General features: G+C 36.3%; 2 protein-coding genes across 34 annotated transcripts in view; one reads left to right on the top strand and one right to left on the bottom strand.

The window, feature by feature from the left end:
* COMMD9 (COMM domain containing 9) overlaps positions 1-23052 on the bottom strand; it is a 1186740-nt gene that overhangs the window by 324424 nt on the left and 839264 nt on the right. Inside the window, exon 1 of one of the 27 annotated variants that reach the window (XM_050759464.1) lies at positions 22680-22683. The exons of the other annotated variants lie outside the window; for them this stretch is intronic. The gene's annotated coding sequence lies outside the window, so the exon portion shown is untranslated. Of the gene's footprint in view, positions 1-22679; positions 22684-23052 lie in introns of those variants that run through there. 27 annotated transcript variants of the gene reach the window in all.
* IFTAP (intraflagellar transport associated protein) overlaps positions 1-23052 on the top strand; it is a 59608-nt gene that overhangs the window by 10415 nt on the left and 26141 nt on the right. For all 7 annotated transcript variants that reach the window (XM_050759450.1, XM_050759451.1, XM_050759452.1 and 4 more), the window contains one exon: positions 3782-3940. In XM_050759450.1, the coding sequence (XP_050615407.1) occupies positions 3805-3940 (136 nt within the window). In that variant the 5' untranslated portion in view covers positions 3782-3804. The remainder of the gene's footprint in view (positions 1-3781; positions 3941-23052) is intronic.

Here is a 23052-nt window from a genome sequence, read left to right as displayed (position 1 = left end):
CTCATTACTATTTATGATGAGAGAACCATCCATTACTGCTCATCAATAGAGTCATTAGTTGACAGAAACCCCACATGAAGTTTCTTTCCCATACTCATTTATTCCTATGATTGGACTAGATAACCTTCAGGTTTCTCTCAAGTCAGAGAATCTGAATTTCTCGTTGGATGTTTTTTCTTTCTTCTTGATATTATCTGAAAGACAAAAAAATTAGAGGATGCAAAATTGTTGTAGTTCAGTCAAGGAGGAAGACATCAGTTCATATTAGGTCTGTTCTAATCACATCTGTGCAGTCTTACTAAATCTCTGCAGTTAGAGTGCAGTTTGGTCTTTTGGAGATTTGACCATTTACACAAATATAAAAGGACACACCCCTTGTGCAATTGTTGAAGTACAAATGTTGATGATTTTATTTCCTTAGGCAAAGTGATAATATTTTTATGATATCCCATCTTACCTTTCGGTATAGCAGTAGATTGTTACTGAGCAGAAGAATACAATTTTGAGTAAGTGGGCTTTCATAGACCTGCATGACTCTCAGAGTTTTGAACCACTGCCCCACACTTTTTTTTTGCAGACATATAACCCTAGTGCTGTTAAAAAGTATGGTATGCACTTTCAGAGAAGCAAGCTCGTGGTGATTTACTTCTTTAGGTCGACTATTGCGTCTGAAAGTTGCATTTTGTTTGAGTAAGTTCATTAACAGGTATCTGAAGGTGAACATCAAAGATGTGCTGAATCAGTGCTGACAATTTCATGTACCATATTTCATAATCATGTTCTTTCAGAGAGCATATAACATTAACTAGTTTAGGTGGTTGTTAGCTTCATTATTTGATAGCAGAAAACAAGACTTTAGGGAAGTTATATGATTTTTCTATCTCTCAGTGACTTGGTAAAAAGTGAACCCTATTCCTTACCAGGCCTGTGGTTTTCAAGTGAAGTGTAATAGTCCAAGGAGCAGTGCATGCTCCCTGTATTTCCTTCTGGGGGCCGTGACTGTGAAAGTGTTGCTTGTGATTTACCAGCAGATATTTATACACATTTACTTATCTCAAGACGTTTTGAGTCTGTCATGTGGAGCTCAAAGCCTTAAAACATAAAAACCAAACCAAAACAAAGAATTCTCTTATCCAGGCAAGTGTCTCTCGATCTCTCTCCCCCCCACTTTTTCTTTTAGAAAAATACTTCATGATAAAAACACAAAAGTATGTGAATGGTAATTGAAAATGCATTGCTTCCTTTTAGAAAACCACTAGGATTTGCATAAACCACTTGGCTGTCTGATAAGTGATTATCTGTTCTGTCAGTCCCTGGGGACTTTTAATACTAGGTTTGTATTTTTGTAGAAAAGGCAAGTTCTAAATTTGAAGATGGGTATTGTTAAACTCTTCTAATAATGACAGTTTGTGAAACTGGATATTCCAGAAGTCCTTTAAGAAGTCAATAAGACCGGGCACGGTGGCTCACGCCTGTAATCCCAGCACTTTGGGAGGCCGAGGCAGGCGGATCACCTGAGGTCAGAAGTTCGAGACCAGTCTGCCCAACATGGCGAAACCCTGTCTCTACTAAAAATACAAAAAAAATTAGCCAGCCATAGTGGGGGGGCGCCTGGTAATCCTGGTGACTCGGGAGGCTGAGGCAGGAGAATTGCTTGAACCTGGGAGGCAGAGGTTGCAGTGAGCCAAGATTGCGCCACTGCACTTCAGCCTGGGCATCAAGAGTGAGACTTTGTCTCAAAATAAATAAATAAATAATAAATAAATAAATAAATAAATAAATAAATAAATAAAATAGTCAATAAAAGCATGTCATCTCTATATTGGGATAACCACACAAATAAAATTAAAGGCCTAGAAGGATTTTGAATTTGTGCTGGCACAATCTGTTAATTGTTTGCTTTTAGTACTACTAAGATGTGTTGAATAATACTCAAAATATGCCGTGGAAAAGAAGTTTAAAGGAATTTCTGTTAACACTCCTAAAGCATTATGAGAAGACATTTACAGGAATGGAAACCACAACCTGGGTGCATCTCTTTGGTATTTGTTTGCTAAAGTAACTTACCAAAGATGATTTTAAAGAAGAGATTGATAAACTGTTGAAAATTTTCTAGGCTCCAATTCTGGAAAAGCAGATTGACATTGAAATTCTTGTAATGAAGTATACATGCTAATGTAGTAAAATAATAGCCACTTTTGAGTTTACTTATCATTATTTACTGTCTAGCTACTGCAAACACAATTTATTCAGCTTTGCATGGCTAAAGCCTTGGCAGTGTTACAAGTAAATGTGCATAAGCCATAACCAATGCTTTTTCATATATCTAACTTTTTTAGGTACAAATAGCTTGAAATGGTTTCTTTTGTTTTAAGTTGGTACCCAGCTACACTTTTAATTTTTACTCAGTCCTCTACAACTCCATGCTTTATCTGGGGTTGTAATACATGTGGAATTATCTTGATTTATCTTTAGATAACATCACTGCCTTCAGAGTTGAGTGGGCACAGTTATAACAGGTCTTTGTGTAGGCAAAGGACAGAATCCTAAGACTGATCCATCATCATCATCATCCTGGCTAACATTTTTTGAGATGCCATGCGTACTCATTTAATTTTCATAGTAATCTTGTGAGGCATGTGTAGCTTCACGATTCTTTATTTAAACCCTCAGGGTCAGATGTGCTTCAGAATTCAGAACTTTTTGGAGTTTAGAAAGGTAATCAGTGCATGTGTCATATATTATACAAAATCTCTAGGCTGGTTCTGGGAAAGCACCTTATATGCAAGCACACTGGTATTTCTACAGGGAAATATATGAATAGTAATGCTGAGTAGAATAAAAGCCGTAAGTACTCTCATGTTAATTCAACCAGGTCTTGCCCCCAAATGCATTTGGGCATTGTCTTATGAAATTTTTTTTTTCCTGAGCTTTTTGGTATTTTGGAATTGAGGTTAAGGAAATCAGAAGATTGACAGATTGACAAAGGACAGTATAACCTTGTTCAAATATTTGAAAAGATGTCATGTATAAGAAAGACTGAAATTTTTCAGTACAACGTTGGGGGCTTAGAAACCAGTTGGGGTAGGGTTCAGGGAGACAGATTTAGGCTTAATTTAAAAAGTTTTTAACAGAGCTGTGCAAAGGCTTTTTTGGAATGTTCAGAGTTACCAGTCCCTGGATGTGTTGATGCACGGGCAAGTCAACTTTTGTCAGCGATAGTAGGGAAGGCGGGGGCTGGCGGGGGGAGGGCAGGTCACCCAGTGAATAGAGTGATGGATAGTGAAGTGTTTAAAGGCATGGTTTCTAGGATCAGACTTCTTGAGCTAGCACTTCTCCGTATTGACTCTGTGACCTTATCTAGGACTGTTATGATAATTAACAAAAAAAATTACTCAGAACAGCACCTGGTACACAGTAACTGCTAAATAAGTCACTAAGCTATTGTCATTGGATGGGTGGTTAGTTGAGTACTCTTTAAAGTTCCTCCTACCTTGAAAGACTTTGAATTTCTAATTGTGTAATTGGGTGACAATATTCTTATGAATTAAGAAGATAGTAATGAGAAGACTGAAGCAAAAAAATAAAATTGTGATAATTAACAATTCAGCAGCAAAGATATGAATAAAATTCTGATCTCTTGAACTAGAGGTCATTGCTCTAGTAACTATCTTGATCTTTCTTTTGGAGCCTTGGGATTTTTCAACCTACCCATCCAGAATATTTTCAAAGGGGCTGGTATTGCCTGTTGCTCGCTAGCTGGTATTTTTCTGTCTTGCAGATACTGTGGCCTCGTGAATAGAAATGTCTGCCCATGTGTCAGGATTGGAAATAATGAATGAAGATCAGTTAATCAAAGAAGTCTTGGATAAATTCCTTAATTGTCATGAGCAAACAAATGATGAAGAATTTCTGAACACTTTTGCTCATCGTTCACAAGGTAAAATGGAGAAGTAAACTTTCTGCAGCAATAGAGATAAATAATTTTATTATAAGTTTATGTTTTTGCTGCCTCTTAAGAAAGACTATTTAGTGAACATTCATTCCATTCGTTTATCAGGTAATTCTTACTAGGGCACTCGTGACCAGTGCCCTAATGTTATTGATGATATAAATACTAGTCTTCATACATCCAAGAGTTGTGTGATGGTGTCAGAGCCACAGAATTTGATAACTAAAAATGACTTGAGAAATCATTTAGTATAATCCTTTTATTTTTTAAGAAAGCCAAATGCAAAGAGTGGAGGTTGTTAAAAGCCTATTTTAAAAAATTTCAAAGAGAAATAGCATAGTATAGACTATGGATTACATTGCACACTTCTGGAAACTGGGATCACACTTACTGGCCATGTGATCATGGGCGGAGGTAGTTTTTGAGTAAAAGGGGAATAATAATAGTACTTCTCTCAAAGGTTGAGAAAGGTTAATTGAGATAATCCATGTGAAACTCTTAGCGTAGTGACTAATACATAATAAGTACTTACTGAGTGTTAGGTATTGGTATTGCTGTTGTGATGCTGCTGCTGCTGCTCCTGTTTTCTGTAGAGCGGAAACAACCCTTTAGACTGGGTGAGATGAGGCCAAACCCATGTTGTGTTTTTCATTATTTGTTTCCCTCATCCAGCGTTATTGTTTTAGTAATTGAGCCAACATTTGAAAGTTGGGTAATTTTACATGAAAATCTTGATTTGTGTTTTTTTTTTGGGTGGGATCCAGTGAGAATATCTGTTACTTCCTCATGGCAATGTCAGCTAGAGCTCAGGAGCTCTTGCCCAGTGAGCTCCTTAGTTTGTCGTGCTCTCTGGTACTCACACAGTCTAAAAATGTGTGCTTACATTGGCTGCTTCATTCATTCAAGTGGGCCCCTAGGCATTTGAGTTGTTATCTTCCTTCTGGATTTTGCTTCAGATTGCCATCGGCTTGCTCTCAACCTTGATCCTTTCTGGGTCATTGATCCACATTTTTGAGACCATTGGTTCTCTACCTAGCTACGCATTAGACTCACCTGACTTGCTTTTAGAATGTATCGACATCAGAGCCCACTCTGAAGCTCAGCTAGGATCAAGGGATTTGTATTTTATAAATCCACCTCTGGTGTTTCTAATGTGTACCCAAGGGCGAGAACAGGGAGTTCCATAATCTCTGAGGTCATGACACTGTTAAAATACCACACTTCATGATTTGAGTAATGATTCATGTGTCCCAAAGAAATGTAAAAGAAGAGTAGTAGTTATAATGAAATTATAGTTATAATGTATAAATATAAAAGAAGTGTAGTAGTTATAATGAAAAGAAAACGTGATTCTAACCTGTTTCTTTTATCAGGCAAGATATAATATAATTGATATCTGTTTCATTTACACTTAAACAAAAAACATAGATGTGGTGGTTTTGTTTATACTTAGTGGAGATGAAAAATTTAGGAACTAGCTAGTTAACTTTGGGACTGACTGTGAATGATCTGTTTGGACGTGATATGTAGATCAAATGAATCTTGAGAATGACTAAATTATCTTTTAGTCTATGAACCTGAGTTTAGGAAGATACCTGCTTTGTTCGAGACCGATGATTTAGTTTGTGTTTTCTGGACCTAAACATAGCAGTATGAATGGCTGTGGTGGGGTGGTGGAAACAAGGGTAAAATTGGCAGAATTAATGAATTTTGGTATGCTAATGACATTTTGATAATTCATATTATTTTGGAAATCATTTGTAAGACTGACTTTATTTTTATACCCTAGAAGAATAAAAACTTTTTGCAAGGACTTTGATATATTTAGGGGGTTATAATACATTTACTTTTGTGAAAAGGGGTCTTACTCTGTTTTCAAATTCCAGTATGATCATTGCATGCTGAGAAAGAAACTGTTGTAGATGTGATAACTTCCATTTTGGGTTCAGTTTTGGGCCCCAAATTGAGCTGAAATAAATGATGATGCAGGTCCCATAAACTGCATCTTCAAGCATACTAGTTTTGTTTTTTTTTTTGTCTTTCAAAATATCCCTAGGCACCAGTGCACATTATAAACTAATGACCTGAAAAAATTCCTCTTAAAGCACAAAGAGTTGTGAGTGTAAAAATGTCTCTTAAATCAGTAAGTGTCCTTTTTTCCCTTGAAACATTTAAATACCTTCTGAGAAACCAGGACTTAGGGACAGGCCTAAGAGTTGAGTGATAGCCAGCAGAATTGAGCAAGGTAAATGTGGTTAGTTTTGTTTAAGAAAGACATTAAAGCTGTATTTCCAAAATTCCCATTTTCCCTGCTTCTTTCCAGGCCCTTCATTTGTCTCAATGTGTTTAGTCGTTTTGTTGATATACACTGAGCCTTTTCTCTGTTAAAGTGGTTATCACCATGCATACTTATGTACATTTCTTTAGTAAGTTTAGTTTCTCAAGTCCATTACCATTTCCACTGATTGACTGTTCTATTTATTTTTATAATAGTTATACACCAGAATGCTTATGGGATTCATTTTCTTTCCAAGAGTGTTAAAAGGGTCAGTAATCCTATTAAAAATATTTCTCTGGAAAAAATTAAATTATAGCCTTGTTGAAAGAAATTCTCATTACTGCCTCAGACTCTTGGAAAACATTTGGAAACTGTTAATATTATAGCATAATTCTCACTACAGTACATTTATGTTGATCATGTTTTGTAGTTTTTTCTCTTTTAGAGCAACTAAGTTTTTAACGTGGTAAAGACAATGTTCTATCAAAATGTTTAAAGAGACATTAATTATTAGTTTTAAAAGGCCAATTATGAGTGAATTCTCAGTAGTATCTTCCGTTCAGGAGGGTAAATCAAATTGTAAGATGTGTATTAGAAAATTAGCATGCAGATTTTTTTTTAATAGTTGGTAAAGACATCGTTATATTGTTGACATAGTGGATAAAGATAAGCAGCTAAGTTTCAATCTTTTGTATCTCAGTTTCTCTGTGAATGTAACTAATTTATGGGAATTTCTAGAATATCTGTTTAAAAGGAAAAAAGGATTCTTTCTTCTTGCCTGTCATATTGCTATCATGTTTTCTAGGTTATAGAAACACTGATGTAAATACTTACATTTGATTTTTTTATTAATTCATTAATTCATTAAATCTGTGAGTGTCTTGTTATGGTCCAGATATCATTTTAGGTGCTGAAGATTAAAAAGGAAATAAAATATAGTTTGTGTTCTCAAGCACTCGTAATCCAGTGGTAGAGATAAATAAGCAAGCAGGAAATTAGACTAATGCATGGTAAGTATCACAGTGGAGACTGAGAGTTTATAGGAGGGCCACCTAGCCTGTGGTTGGAGGGAGGGCAATAAAGTCTAGTCATCAGAGGGGCTGCTTGAGATGAGTCTGGGATAACTACTGAACCCAAACTTGCCTTGGGCTTCAAGACGTTAAGTAGAACCAGGAAAGTTTGACAGAAAAAAGCTGAAACTGAAAGATGTTAAAATGCCTACGCTAGTGATGGTTCTTTGGGTCATGGTTGCATTGATTTTAGTACTGATGTATCTCTATCTCCTTTAAACAATACATCTTCAAGACGAATATGTAGCCTTGCTTTAGTAAAGTTTAGAGTTGCTTCTAAACTGCTGAAAGAAAAAGGCAATTTCTTTTAATTTCCTTCCACACCAGGATTACAACATGATCCCATTTGGGAAGCATTTGCTCCCACCTTTTAGAGTGGTAATTACTGCTCATGTTGCTGTCACACAGAAATTGTATAATTAAGAAGCCAATGACTTAGAAATTGACATTAAATCTTTTCAACTCCATTTTATTACATATGGTAACTGTTAGGAGTTACAGTAGTTATTTCCAAATCTCTCTTTCTCTCTCTCTCACGTGCCTAGCATCCAGCTTTCCAAGTGATTCTAGAGTTTTTATATTGCCACATAATAACAGCTTTCTATTCACTGCCATATTTGTCTACTTTAACCTGTTTTCTTCTGTGTAGATCAAAGATTTTATTTCACATTTTGATGTGTAATTTCATTCCTAGTTTTTCTTTATGCTATTCTCATTTCACTTGCAATACTTTGTGCTTTTAGCATTTTATTGTTCTTTTAACATATCTTTGAAAAAAATTCCTGTCAACTCAACCTCCCTTTTTCTCTTCATATTTGTTAATATTTGAATTGATTTTCCTATTAGGTAGAACATTGTGTGTCTGAATGTTCAGGACAAATGGCTATGCCTGTGGCTTTATAAATTGGTGGAGGGCTGGCCTTTAATAGTTCCAAACTCTCAGGGTTTCAAAACCACTGAATAGCGTTCAGTTTTTCTCAGATTTTAATAATATTGTATAATCATAGAGAAATTAATCTATATTTACTTAATTCACATTGAGTTATTTAAGGAGTGATGCCAGTGCTTTTCCAGCATTACAGATTTCATGAGTGGTGTAGTAACCGTATGATTCGTGATCATACAGGCCTGCACTGTCCACCACAGTAGCTACTAGCAACATGCAACTATTGAGTATTGGAGACATGGCTAGTGCTATCCAGAAACAGAATTTTAAATTTTAATTACCTTAAATTAATTTAAATTTAAATAAAAAAACTGGTATTCGTTTATTAGAAAACTTTAAAAGGTGTTTGGAACAACTTGGGTAGGTGAATCCATTTTTTTAAATGTACATTTTATGAAATCTAAATACAGATCAAATATTTCTGATGAAAATTTACTCTCTGAATTGAGACATGCCATAAGCATAAACGTACACTGGATTTTGGAGACTTGTATAAAAATAGAATGTAAAATATCTTAATATTTTTATATTGACTATATTTGAATAATATTTTAGAAAATTAATTTAAATAAAATAAATTATTAAAATTAACTTTACATTTTATTTGCATATTTATTTTTTACCATGTCTACTTGAAAACATAAAACCACATATGTAAGCAGCTGTACTATAGACAAGTAGTTCTCAAACTTGGCTGAATATCAGGAAGACTTTTGTGATGACAGACTTTTATAAAAGTATAGATTTCCAGGCTTTTGGCTTATTAAATGAAACTATAGCAAGGGGTCTAAAATTTTTATATTCTCTAGGCTCTCTAGGTGATTCTGATGTACCACTAGTTTTGAGAAACACTGATTTAGGCTACAGATTCTGATAATGCAGTCCGTTAAAAAGCAGGACTGTCTGTACCGCTTTAAAATACCAGATAATTGCTTAAAGTATGTTTCTTTTTAAATTATAGAGTTGGCAGAGGCTGTCTAGTGCTCTTTATTTTAGATTCACTTATGGATATATTTACTAAGTATTTGTCTCGAGTAACTTATTTAATTGCCACAATTATGCAAAGAATTAGCTATTATTCTTCCTTTTTATAGCTCAGGGAACTGAAAGTCATTGTAGATTAAATAATTTGCCTGAGTTCAGGTCAAGGATTCAAACTCCAGACATCTGACTCTCCTCTGTACAATTATACCTCTCTCACAGAAACATCTGTGAGTGAGAGACTATTACAAAACAAGTCTAATATTACTACTGATAGCATTAAGTTCTAGGGATTAATGCTTAGCACTTCACATGTATCATCTCCATTAATCATTATAATGACCTAGTGAGTTTTTTCTTACATTTTAATTTTTATCATTTTATTATTTTTAACTTACAGATGAGGAAACCAAGGCATAAAGTTAAGTAACTTGCTGTTATGGACTGAATTGTGTGCCTCCCAAATTTACATGTTGGAGCCCTAACCCCCAATGTGGACTGTATTGGGAGATGAAGCCTTTAAAGAGATAATTAGGGTTAAATGAGGTCATAAGGGTGGACCCTAACCCAATATGACTGCTGTCCTCATAAGAAGAGATGGAGTTAGACTATGGGCCTAGTCAGTGTGATTTCAAAGCCCACACCCTGAACCACTTTGTTCTCTGCCTTCCTTAGGGCATCGGGCAGTTCTTCTCAAGACCTGGGGTCACTGCTATGTAGATAATATATGCCAACAGGAATGGATGTGCTACCTCAAAATACACTTACCCTGTCTTCTCTAGAGTATCAACTCCATGCAGCTAGTGTCTCGTGGGTTTTCACCACTCTTACACTTGGATCTAAAGCAGTGCCTGGTGGGGCAGAATGAGTAGATGCTTAAATATTGGTTGAAAAAATGCAATGAAAAGAAAAGAGAATACAGAATGACAGGCAGGCAGACAGGAGGGCCTTAGGGTACAACCCTGAGGAACACCCACATGTAGTGGATGGCACAGAAAGGAGAGCCTGAAAAGGAGGCTATGTAATGATGCTCAAGTTTGGATTTTGATATACTATGTAACTGGGAACCATAGTAGAATTTTAAAACAAACAATCAAAACCCAGTAATACACGCTGCTTGTGATTTTGAAAGGTAGAGCAAAGAGGAAGTAGAGAAAACATCTGGAGTCAGGGAGACTAGCCGGGGGCTAAGCAGAAGTACATCGCTGGAGGTCTGGACTAGGGTAGTGGGGGAGAAAATGGAAAGCAAAAGGGCCTAGGAGACGCTGCCAGTGAAGGAATGACTGACAGCGCTTAGTAACAGGTGACTGGCAGAGGATTAGGGAGAAGAAAGAGTCAAGGAAGAATCACAAGTATTGTGCCTGGGAGATACTGAGGCCCACAGAGGCCAAGTGACTTCTTCAAAGTTACACAGTTCTGATTTCAGGAGTCTTTTAATTTTTTTTTTTTTTTCCTTATTGAGTACTCATTCTGTCAAGAGCTTAGAATCTTGGGTTGGGATTTGGTTTACACTTCTGGACTGATAAATTTTGAGTTGTCATTTCAGCCAAAAGAATATCACTACTTATACTTGACAGCTTCTAAAAAATATAATTAAAAATGAAACTGGTGACAGCACATAAAACAACACATTTCCGAAGTTGACATATCATCTTGGTCCCCAAAGCTATTTTGAATTTGAACATTAGCAATGCATCTTTAAACTTCCATGAGGGTACAAAGAGAGGCTTTTCCCAATCTGAAGAATGAATTTAAAATCTGCTGTAGAAAAATACCACAGAGAAAAATAGAGAAAGCAGCTGGCCCTCTTACCAATTTCAGAGCAGGAAAGGAATTTCAGTAGAGCATAAAAACAGCTTTCTCTCATAAAAGAAAACACAACAAGAAAAATAATCCTTGCTGTGTAGCCTTTTGCAGTTATTTTTTGTCATGTATTAGATAGAGACCAGAGGTCTTAACATTGTTTTGATACCCTTGCAACTGGCAGATTGCCTGTCAGAGGAAGTTGGAAACGAACTGACCAGCTTTATGCTTCCAGGTGGCACTGAAGCCACATTTTCTGTGCTGTTGTTATCAGTCATTTAATTCCCTACTGAATATTGAGTGGTGTTTTTAGTTCACAGGCCATTTGCAGTGCCTTTCTGTTTCCTTTTTAACGTTAGCCACATTAAGAAAAAAAAAGACAACTCGGGAAGCGCTTTTGCAAATGTGAATTTAACAGTAAAGAGAAGATAATTGAAAATATCACAGCAAATAGCAATAAACTTACTTTAACTGAAGACATAGGCCATGGGACATAGGCCATGGGGATAATGTCACCTCGAGAGAAATTTGCAGAAGACATAAGGACTTGCTAATAAAAGTAGGCAATAAAAAAAAATTAATTAATCTTGCATCCCAAGGGAGCGAGTAAGGAAGCGGTGTTATTTTAAAGCTTTTTATTGATGTGTTTTTTAGTATTACCAAAAAGAATAAAAGGGTAAGAAAAAATGTTGATAGTTTTATATTGATCATAAATTCAGTAACTATGTGTATGTAATCTCTTTATCACAACATAACATCAAACATCACATAGAACACTGAAGGAAAAAAATATTGAATGAAGTGAACTAATTTATAGCAGAGTCTTGTGGAAGAAACAGCATCAGCAGCATTAACCTGTTTTTTTCTCTTTGGGGGAACATCTGCAAGCTGTAATTAAGCAATTTTCATTTGTTTCTGTATTTCTTTTGTCATCACTAAATCACTACACTTAGGGAACAAATTGACAAATTATGAAACACAAAAAATTGCTGGTTCAGTTGCAGAAGGAAATTTCCCCTTTCAAATTATGACAGATTTTGAGCTGATCAAGCCATTTTGTTTTAGATATATTAGCATAAACCTTCAGCTGAAGTTGTTATAATTCATATTCATTTATTTCAACGTGAATATTTGGTCCATAGATAATCATTTGTTTTTTGTGACTGCTGTAGTTTACATGTAATTGGATAAGGAAAGAAAATGTATTTAAATGAGCATGGCATTTTGAATTATAATCATTACATTTATTTTTGGCAGTGTTTTTAATGCATAGTATTTTGTTCCAATAAATATCTTTTCTAATATGCTTTCTCAGTGAAGACATGGGAATTAAAAATACTTATTTTTCCTACAAATAAAATAATCATTTTCTTTGATTCTTTGAAAAGAATAAAATTGTTTGATTTACTTGGAAAGATACACATCTTTTCAATTTATACATATTTGATATATTTTATATGTACATATAAATTAGAGAGTTGAACTTTTGTAGACAAATGGGATTTTAAACTTTTACAGAATGGAAGAGAACTACTAATAGCTAAATAAACTTTTAAGGTGGTCATTATCAATCTTTAAATAGCCAACTTAAACAGTATTAAGTGAGTGCATATTTGTTTTGTATGCATTTCTCTTTAACTTGAGACATTATTTTTTATTCTTTGTTGCTAAGTGTATCATTACTTGAAGGAAAAGGGTAAATTGTTCCACTTGAAACTGAGGTGATCATAAGACTGTGTCCTTTGATTCAATTGAATGGGCATGTTTCAGATCTGAATGGTTTTAGCAAAATGTTCTTTTAGCCGTGAAACAATAATATTTTCTTTGAAATGGTCAGCTAAACCCAAAGGGATACAAACAGGAAACTTTATTTTAACCAAATCCTTATATGAAAATCAAACCACAATCTGTCTAGTTTGTGATTTTTAGTGTCTTTTTTTCCCCTTAATTTGGATTCGTTCCAGAGGAGGTAGATTTAAGTGACGCCCATCAGCTCACTCTTCTTGCAGTTCATGCCTGCTTAGCACAGAGAGGAATCATTATACCATTTTCATGTGTTTTCCAGACTTGCCTTTTGCATTCGATTTTATTGTATATTAACTACTATTTAGAAAACTGGGGTTGTAGGGAGTAATCTAATTCTGAGTGTTGAGTTTAGTCCCTAATTATAGTGTCAATCCAGGTCTTCTTGCTAATGTTGAGGTCATTTTGGTATTGACGGTTCCTTCTGTGTTTTAAGCATTGAGCTAGAATCTGGGAATACTCAGATGAACAAAACAGGGTCCCTACCCTAGAAAAATTCATCAGCTGATATGTGATGCCTGCTGCAATCTGCTTATAAAGGATGGTGTGATTCCCAAATGCTCTAAATGTGTGAAGGCAGAATAGCAATCTATATGTTTATAGATTGTATAGTTAGAGGTTGATTTGGTAAGGCAATATTAACTGTTTGCCTAGTGTTGATTAACATCATATCCAGAATATTGCCATTGGTTTTGGGGTCTCAGTTTTAGATTGAATAAATACTCTATGAGTTAATAAAATAACAATAAAAATGATTAGAACAGTGAATTTTCAGACTTTTTCCTTCTTATTTTACTTTAAGCTTTATTTTTTTGGGGGGGGCGTCGGGGGAAGGCTGTCCTGGAGTTTCCTGAAAAAAAAAAAAGAGAGAATGTGAAAGACATGTATAATTTAAGTCTCCTCTTGAACTGCTCTAATGCAACATGCCAAAGTCTGAGTCCTATATTATTACAAATGTATTCAGCAGATGTTATTCTACTTTAGAGAGTTTGAAAACTTCTAAGAAGTATTTACTTTTTTAAAAAGAAGGAAAAATTACTCCTAACTTTCTCCAATGTAGGTGAGTTAAAGAGGTTGCCTTGAGTAAATGCAACTTTATGCAGGGGGCGATAGGGCATGATCTTAGGGTGAAGGAAAATCTTTTAGATTGCAGATATTTAGTTTTATAAATAATTTACTATATTGCTTTTATAGTTCTCATTTTGTTATGGGCATGGCCAGTGTAATGGGAAGGGACACTTCTATCCTTGGAGTCAGAAGACCTGGGTACTAGCCCAGGCATATACTAATTTCTTAAGATCACAGGCCTGTCACTTACTCTGTCAATCTGTAAATCAGGGCTGATTCTGCCTGTTTGGTATGTCTCAAATGGTTGTGGTAAGAATCGGATGAAATACACATGAAAGTATTTGGTAAATTTTAAAGACTTACTCATGTGTGAAGTTTTATGATGAGGGGTTCTAATTCTCTAATATGAAAGAGAAAAACATCAAGGTTAAATATGAAAGGAATCTTGAATGTAAATATAAAAAATGTAAAATATTGTCTACAGTGTTAGTTGTTTATACCGCATTTCTTAAAGTAGTTAAAACCAACTATGTGTAGTACATATTGTATTGTATACATGTACGTGGTATATTGTATGGTGTAAGAGTACAATTCAGGGGATGATCCCACACTGGCCTCTGGTGGATGGACGCAATACTATGTCTACACATAATCATCAGGCAAATGTATATACATGCGTTGACAAAAGATAAAGTATCAGATTCTTCTTTTTAATTATCATTGTTAGATTTTACTTCATGGAATCTTTACTTGGGAATTTTACCTTATATACAAATGACCGGGAAGGTACTTATTAAAAAGCAGATTTCTAGGGATCTTGCCCCAAGATTCAGTAGTTCTACTAGTGTGCAGATCAGGAACTTGGACTTTCAGACCAGCTTTGAGAAATAGTTTCTTACTCTAAATGAAATCAGGGAGGATTTAGGGAGATAAATGAATTTTTCAACATTTTGTGCCCATTTTTGTATATATGGTATTTTTTCTGTGAATAAGGTCTATAGCTTTCATGAAATTGTGACACTCCCCACCCCACTCAAAGCATAAGAACAATTATTTTACTTTAAATGTGACATTTTTGTTGAATATCACCATTGTATATTATTTAGAAAGCATTTTGACAGTGAAAAAGTATAATGGGTTGTAGGAATAATTTTACTGTGATCTTGCTGATTGCTGATACAGAGGCTAGGATATTATAGCTTACAGAATTTTAGGGTGGGCTTTAGTTCGGCACACGTTCTGTTCCAAGTCTGAAGGATTATAGTGCATGTGCCTATAGGTCAAAGCTACTCCATCACAGGGAAATGTCCTTGCTACTTCTGTCTGTTGCTGCCAGAACTGTGTTCTTTGTGAGTGTTTTGCCATTAGCAAGTGCACAGACAAGAGACTAGGGAGACCACCCAGGCTGTGGAGGCATTTCATTGCCTGTACTTTCAGGAAATGCCCCTCCAATCATTTCGCTGTTTCTGGTAACTTTTCTGTTGTATATTTCATGCACAAAGGTACTTGGTAGTTTTAAAGACTTACACAAGAGTAGAATTTTATGATTAGGGTAATTATTTGTGATTTAAAAGAGGGACATCAAAGTTAAATATTAAGAGAATCTTGACCTACAATAGAAAAAAATGTAAAATTATATATATGTGTGTATATCTATGTGTGTATATATATTTTTCCTCCTTCTTCATTATTTCCAGGAAAAACTTTTTAAGAAGGAAGAAGATGCATGTAGGTATTCTCCCTAGATTGAGGATTAGAAACTTCGTTAGAAGAAATGCTTTTTTGCCTCTACAAATATAAGTATAGTTTTTAGTTTTTTTGTTCACAGTAGAAAAATTAGAAAATACTCAGAGGCACCAACACCCACACACCCATGCACACACTCACACCCACACACACAGCAAAACAATAAACATGCTCTTTTTATAGCCGTAGAATTTTTAGCTACTCTATGGCCAGCCAGAATAAAGATTACATCCCAGTCTTCCTTGAAGCTGGGTATGGTCATTTGACTAAGTTTGTGCCAATGAGATGTGAGGGGAATTGGTATGTGCAACTTCTGGGTCAGATCCTTAAGACACATGCACTATATTCTTTTTATCCTTTTCCTCCTGGCTGGAAATTGGGAATCATTAGAACAACTCCTTTAGACCCAGACATGGAGGCCGTGTGCTTAGGATGATAGAAAACTCCAGCAGCCTGAATCCCTGGGTCATTTCATGGAACAAAGCATACCCACCTGTCCTAAACTGTTACAGGAGAGAGAAATAAAATTCTTGTTTGAGCTGCTCTATTTTTTGTGCTTCCTTGATCTGGTAGCTGAAATCAGCCTTAGCTAATTACAGAGGAGTGAGGTATGTGCTTTATTCTTCCTTATCTTCATCCTCTTGCTTGGAACAAGGGTGTGGGGGTGTGTCATCCTGGACCATGTGGAGAAGGTTGGTGCTGTAGTCATGGCAGAGTAGAAAGATAGAAGCCTGGGTCAGATGACTGTGCAGAACAATCATATTATCCTTGGATTGTCTATATCTCTTACTGTTGCATGAGCGAGAAATAAACTTCCATTTTGTTTAAGCTGTTGTTACTTTAGGTGTCTTTTTTATGTAGGCAAACTTATATGCAGTTAACTAATAAAGCCATAGTCTATTGTCCTATAGATAAACCATGGTTGTATGCATCCTTTTTGAATTTTTCTATTTATTAATATGTATATATGTATTCAGTTATTAGTTAAGAACATGGAAGTTGGAGACAACCAAGATTTGAATCTAAACTCTTACTTTCTAACTAGATGGTCTTGGGAAACTTACTTAACATTTCTGAGCTTCAGTTTTATCATATGTAAAATAGATATAATAACTTTTACCTCATTGTTATTAGGATTAAATAAAAATATATAAAATGCACATAAATATATTTATTTATTTATATTTATAGTACCTGAATTATTGTAAGGGCTCAACCTAATATTTTCATTCATTTATATATTCAGCAAATTTATTATAATTATTTTATAAAAGTGGGCTTGTACTACACATAGTTTTTGTATCTTGCTTTTTTCCCCTCACCACTCTACAGATAAGAAGCAACTTGCTTTTTAATGTAACATTATATTATGAACACCTCATAGCAATAAATATTATTTACCAGTGTTTTGATGACTTCCTGGTATTCAGTTGCATGGATATTTGTTTAGCCATTCTCTTTTTGTTGGAGATTTGAATTATTTCTAATTTTTGTCTATTACAAATGATGCTGCATTGCACACCCTCATTCATTTGGTAAATGTTTGTTGAATATCTACTATGTGCTAAATGTTACTTACAGAAGTGAACAAAAGACACAAAGATCATTGCCTTCAGAGAAATTGTATTCTAGAAGGGGGAAACTGAAATTTGTATTCTAGAAAGGGGGAAAACAACCAGAGCATGGTATAGGGAATCATGAGTGCTGGCAGGAGGATGTAGGGTTGCAGTTTTATATAGGATGATCTGGGAAGGTAAAATTTGAATAAAGCTGGAATGAGGTGAGTCTGCAGATATTTGAGGCCCAGGGAACAGCGAGTGCAGAGGCCAGGTCATAGCAGCACCTTCCCAGCTGAGGACCAGCAAGGAGGCCAGTGCGACTGGAGTTGCATGAGCAAAGGTGAAAGGAGTGGAAGCTGAGGTTAGAGGGCATGGAGGTAGGGAAAGATGGGGCATGGATAGGTTTGTAGGTCCTTGCAAGGGTTCTGGCCTTTATTTATTGATTGATTTTGGTACCAGCATTTTTGTACCCTTCTTATTTATGGCCTTCAGATACATTTTCACCCATGGAAATGCTGGTTCAAAGATCTGCAAAAACATATGTCCTCAATTAAATAAAAATGTTCAAGGGAATAAATCAGACATTTTTGGCTTTGCAGTGAAATCTTCACCCACGTACTTAATCATTTCCTTTGGATACATTCTTAAACATGGAAATGTGAGCTGAAAGATATGTAAAATGTTGTGTCTTTGAATGAGTAAAAATTTTAAGGGACTAGATGATATGTTTCTTATAGGCAGAGGCCGTGTCATATCATTTTCTTAACTCCTCTTCCAGCCTAGCAGAGTGTTAAGCACATGGTGAACTCTCAGTGTAAAACTTCCTGGTTGAAGGGCTGAATATCAATCTATGTTTCAGTCTTAATTCTTACCCATCCTTTAGAGTGGAGAATGAATATTTTACTTTACAGAAACTGTGAGTAAGTTCCTGATGGTGAGATCCCTGCTCCTCTTAGGGATACATTTTAGTGGGAACAGGCAATGAACAATTTAGGAAGGTAATTTCAGATTATTTCATATAAATTTGAAGAAAACAGGCCATGTGATAGAGAGTGGCCTGATCCTATGACTCTGATGGTACGGTGGAGATAAGGTGATTAAAGAATTATAGCCTCAATGAGCATCAGCATTTCTTCCATTGGGTGTGGAGGGAAGTTAAACTGCATAGTTACCCTGTGGTTTTATTTTGTCATATGGGACAGCATGGAATTGGATTAGTGATGACAGTCCTTAGGTCAAACTCAGTATCATCATTAAGGGGGTATAAAATGTGGAAACACTCCAAATTTTCATCAACTAGTGAGTGGAAAAATAAGACTTGGTACTATTTATACAATGGACTATTTGACAATAAGGGAAGTACTAATACACTCCAACAGACCAACTTCAGTAATGTTACGCTAAGGGAAAGAAGCCAGGCACAAAAGACCGCATATCATAAGATTCCATTGATACAGAATGTCTAGAAGAGACAAATACATAGCAACACAGAGTAGATTAGTGGTTGCCTGTGGTTGAGAGTAGGAATGGGGAGTGACTGCAAATGGGCTCCAGGCACCTTTTTGGGGTGATGGAATGACCTAAAAATGGAATCGTGGTGATGGTGGTACAACTTTGTATACTTCCTAAAAATCATTGAATTGTACACTTAAAATGAGCGAGTTTTGTGGTGTGTAAATTATACCCAGTAAAGCTGTGGGGAAGTGGGGGTATTGTTCGTGGATACTTAGATCCTTCCTGGGTTCTTCACCAGATAAGCATGTGTCCTTGTGATTCTGGGTTTAGCTCAAGAAGTAGGAGGATCCTACTTGTTTGTAAATATTACCTATTAAGAAAATAAATCAATTATGCATAGACTTGTAAGTTTAGCATAGAAAAGGGTTGTGGTGCAAAAAGAAACAAACTTGGATGTAACAGATTCTCCCTTGTGCTGACATTGTCACCAGCAGCTGTTGCTCTGTTAGGAATTCTGGAGCTGTGGGAGGCTATGCTCAAATATGCTGCATCTGTTCCCAGTGTGGGCCACCTCTTTTGTGGTCTTGACTAAGTCAGTTGGGAAGGTAAGCTCATTTTATGGGATGGGTATGTGTGGCCTCTTAGCACCAAACTGTTATCTACTTGACAGGTTGCCGTCATGCTGTTATTTGCACCCACCATCACAGAGATTGTTTAAAAAAAAAGTTATCAAGGGCATGCCAAATTATATGTAAAAGTATAGTACAGATTGCAGTGGAAAGATAACGTGATGATTCTGTGATATCTGGAGAGAGGACACATAATCAGTTGGAGATAGTGCCTTCATTTTTGTTCTAAAAACGAAAGAGAACTCACTTGCGAACTCTTTTTTTTTTTTTTTTCTAAATCTCTTCTGTTCCCACCACTGCCACCATAGCTGAAGCTCCCCTTCTCACCTGGGTTACTATGGTAGCTCCACTTTCTTGTCTCTAGTACCTGAACCACTTTGATCCATTCTGTCCGTTTGTCTTCTTTGAGTACAGCTCTAATTGTGACTCCCCAGGATGTGGGTCAAGCACAGTTTTTGTCAGGCCCTCCAAATATACCCCATCCATGTGTCCCCAAATCTTCCTGGAATAATTGGCGATTCTTCCTCAGGCCTTGTGCGTTCCCACATTGAGGGCCTTGCTTAGGGAATTTTCCCTGTGTAAAATGACCTCTTCATAGTGCTCACCTGTTGAAATTTTAGCTGTCTTTCAAAGCCCAGCTCAGATGCCTTAGTCCTATGTGAAGCCTTTTGTGATTCTCCCAAACCAATTATGATTTTACCATTCTTTGTCTTTGTACCTCCCTTATATCATCTGCCATCGGTGCCTTCTATTTTGGTGGTTTGCATATATGGCTTACCTTCCTAGTTTGTAAACTCTGTAAGGACAACAAGGACTGAGTGTTAACCATCTTTGTCACCTTGCACATAGTTGATGACCAGAATATAACTTTTGGATTGAATGAGCTCCGTAACTCAGCCACCACACAGAATTTTTTTCTGTCTGAAAATAAGCTTTCAGAAACATTACACTCTCTTCATATTTTTCTCTCTGTAAGTGCCTAACACTGGACATTTCAAAAATTTCAACTTACTGCTATTGTGTCTCTCATCTGGGGCTTTTCACACACATTTTTCTAGGCCAGGGTTGTGCATTTGTGCCTTGGCAGGTTGATGGCTATGACTGTGAATAATGAGTCAATTATCATCCAGCCTCGGGGAAAGCACAGTTATTCCTGACTGGCCAGACTGAGGTAATCCTCTCCTCCCCGTGCCCTTTCAAATGAGGAACATAAAACAGTTGGAATTCAGAGCACTGCAAAGGGAATTTAGACAAAGCATTTGTCAGCCGAATTTAGCTTCTTTGGATTTATTCTGATTTATGATTGATTGGTTTTTAAATTGCTTATTTAGTTCTAACGACTGTCACTCCAGGGGAGGCCAGATACCAAGGAGCATGAGATCAAGAAGCAGTGGAGTGAAGTAGCTTGGCTGGACAAATCAAGAGCAAATATTATTGTCCAGAGAAACATTGCTCTAGGCAAGGAGTATAATGCAAAAATCACGCCCTGACTTTCAGAGTACCCAACCTTGTTATCAGCATGATTGCTTATCCCCTATTCTCTTTGCAGAAGGCTTTTTGCAATTGCCTAGTGTTGCACAGAATTGTCCCCTCATGAATTTTTCTTTCCTTCTAGCAATATATTCAATATCTCCTCTCAACTGAGAACATGCTCTTGATTTATATTGCTATTGACCAGAGTGTGGAAGAACAGACACTCCGAGCTTGCTGGCAGATTTGGTTGTGAATTCTAATGTTGGTTGTGCTGATCTGTGAAAATTCTCCTGCAAGTGTGATAATGCTCCTCATTGCATGGGCACTAGTCTGGCTTTTTTACAGATTAATTTGAATTTTTAAAAAAGTTTCTTTCGAAATTGAGTTGTTTAAAAAAATGGCTTTTATCTGGAAGATATATAATCAATATGAGGTTAGTGTTTAATTTATCAAGACATCAAAAGTTTCAACCTTTTCAAGGTGTGTAACCTTTTTCTTTGGTCTGAAATTAGACCCTATAGGTGTAGGGGGGGCCTTGTAAGGGAGATCTGTTGGAAGCTTCTCTGTTTGGTATCAAAAGGAAATTGAAATTCCATTGCTTCAGAATAATGAAACCTCGAAAAACCTTTAGAAAAAAAACTTTTGTCTCATCTGTATTGAAGTTTTGACTCAGAAATGCCCAAAGAAACGCTTTTTCAGGTCTCAATAACCTACTTGTTCTCTGAAATATTGCTGTTAGATTTCTAAACCGTATTATGTCTGACATTTATTTCAAAGCAAGAAACATTAGGGATAAGATGAAAGGGTGGAAGAGGACCCTGATGAAAAACAGAAACAGAAGAAGATGAGTCGAACACTTGGGTGGCACTTTTGGATTGCACCAGGATGGCTATAGGAAGCGGCATCTGGCTCTCTAATCAGGCTTTCAGCCACTTCGGATTCTGGGCTGTGCCAGCATCTGCAATTTGACATTATCATATTGAAAAATAACTTTTTTTTCCTTTCTTATTGTGCCAAGATATTTATTATTTGCTGGATTTTAAAAACAACGACAAAAACCTTTAGAAGGAGCACTTCTGGGTCTTAGGAGGGATATAGCATATGTTCTTGTGAAACCAATTTTGAAGTTTAGAAAGGAGCCGTAAACTGTAGCTTTTGTCAGAGAGCGAACAAGTTCTTTTCTACATCATCCAGTCTTTTAAAAATGAAAACTTTGTGTTTATAAAAGGAGAATTTTTAAAAGAGTGAAAGAACTTTTGTGAGATCTGAGATCCCAACAATAGTCCAACATCAGGATCAGAAGCCGAGACTTCATTATATTTTGTTCTTTATTTCAGAGGAGTTTCATCTGGTTACCTGTCACATAACCTGGGTGTTTTACTGGAAATAGTAGAGAGTACACTGAGTGATTGTGAGAACAAATAGAACTCGTCCTTGTAGAACATCTTTGATTTTCAGACATTGCTGTGCTTTTCAAGTATTTAAGTCAATAGATTATTACAATAGTGTTGTGCTGGGTACATAGTATTTTCTTAGTAATTACTAGATTTAGGTTATACTTGACTTAAAGGATGAGCAGGGAAAATGAAAACTGTTTCACCTTTTATTAGAATAGGGCACTAAGGCATGGCAGTAGCCACAGGAAGTCTGCTTTCCTTTCAACATCGATGAAGTTTGAGGAACCCTTTCATCCCTCAGTTAACTCCTATTTCCAAGTGTCTCTGTGCCTATCTTGCTTTACTCTGCTACCAATGCTTTTTGCCCTAGGACTGATTCAGGACATCTCTGTGGCTGTAAAAGTGGAAGAAGTCAGGGAGACTAAGGCCTAAGACCATTTCTTCCTCATTTATCTCATCTTGTATAGGGCTGGTTACTCCAGCATATTCTTAGCAACCCTCCCCACACTTTGCTCAGCACCCCCCAGCCCTCCACCCACAGAAGCCAAGGTTGGGTGCTTCACACCAGAATTTCCAAGGATTTGTTGAGGCAAAAGGCAGGGGCCACCTCTCCCGCTAGTAACTAGTTCGAAGTCACTGGTGCTGGTGCAGTAGGCAGTAGTAGAGAGCTGGCCTGAGCTGGTGTTATTTATGGATATGACCTTTTTAAAGAGAGTGTGATGCATTTCATATTTGTGTTTTCCCTCTCTGACTTATTAATTATGTATTATAGATTAGGTCACCTTATCTCTGCTTCCTATCAGTGTATCTGTGTTATGTCCTAAACATATCCTCACAAGTCTTAATTCTACCAATGATAGGGTATTCAGAAGCAAACAAATGATGTTAATTG

The sequence above is a fragment of the Macaca thibetana genome, chromosome 14, assembly GCF_024542745.1.
Source record: "Macaca thibetana thibetana isolate TM-01 chromosome 14, ASM2454274v1, whole genome shotgun sequence".
NCBI lineage: Eukaryota > Metazoa > Chordata > Mammalia > Primates > Cercopithecidae > Macaca > Macaca thibetana.
The sequence above is the reverse complement of the archived record's forward strand: the minus strand, read 5'-3'. Positions and strand labels throughout refer to the sequence as shown.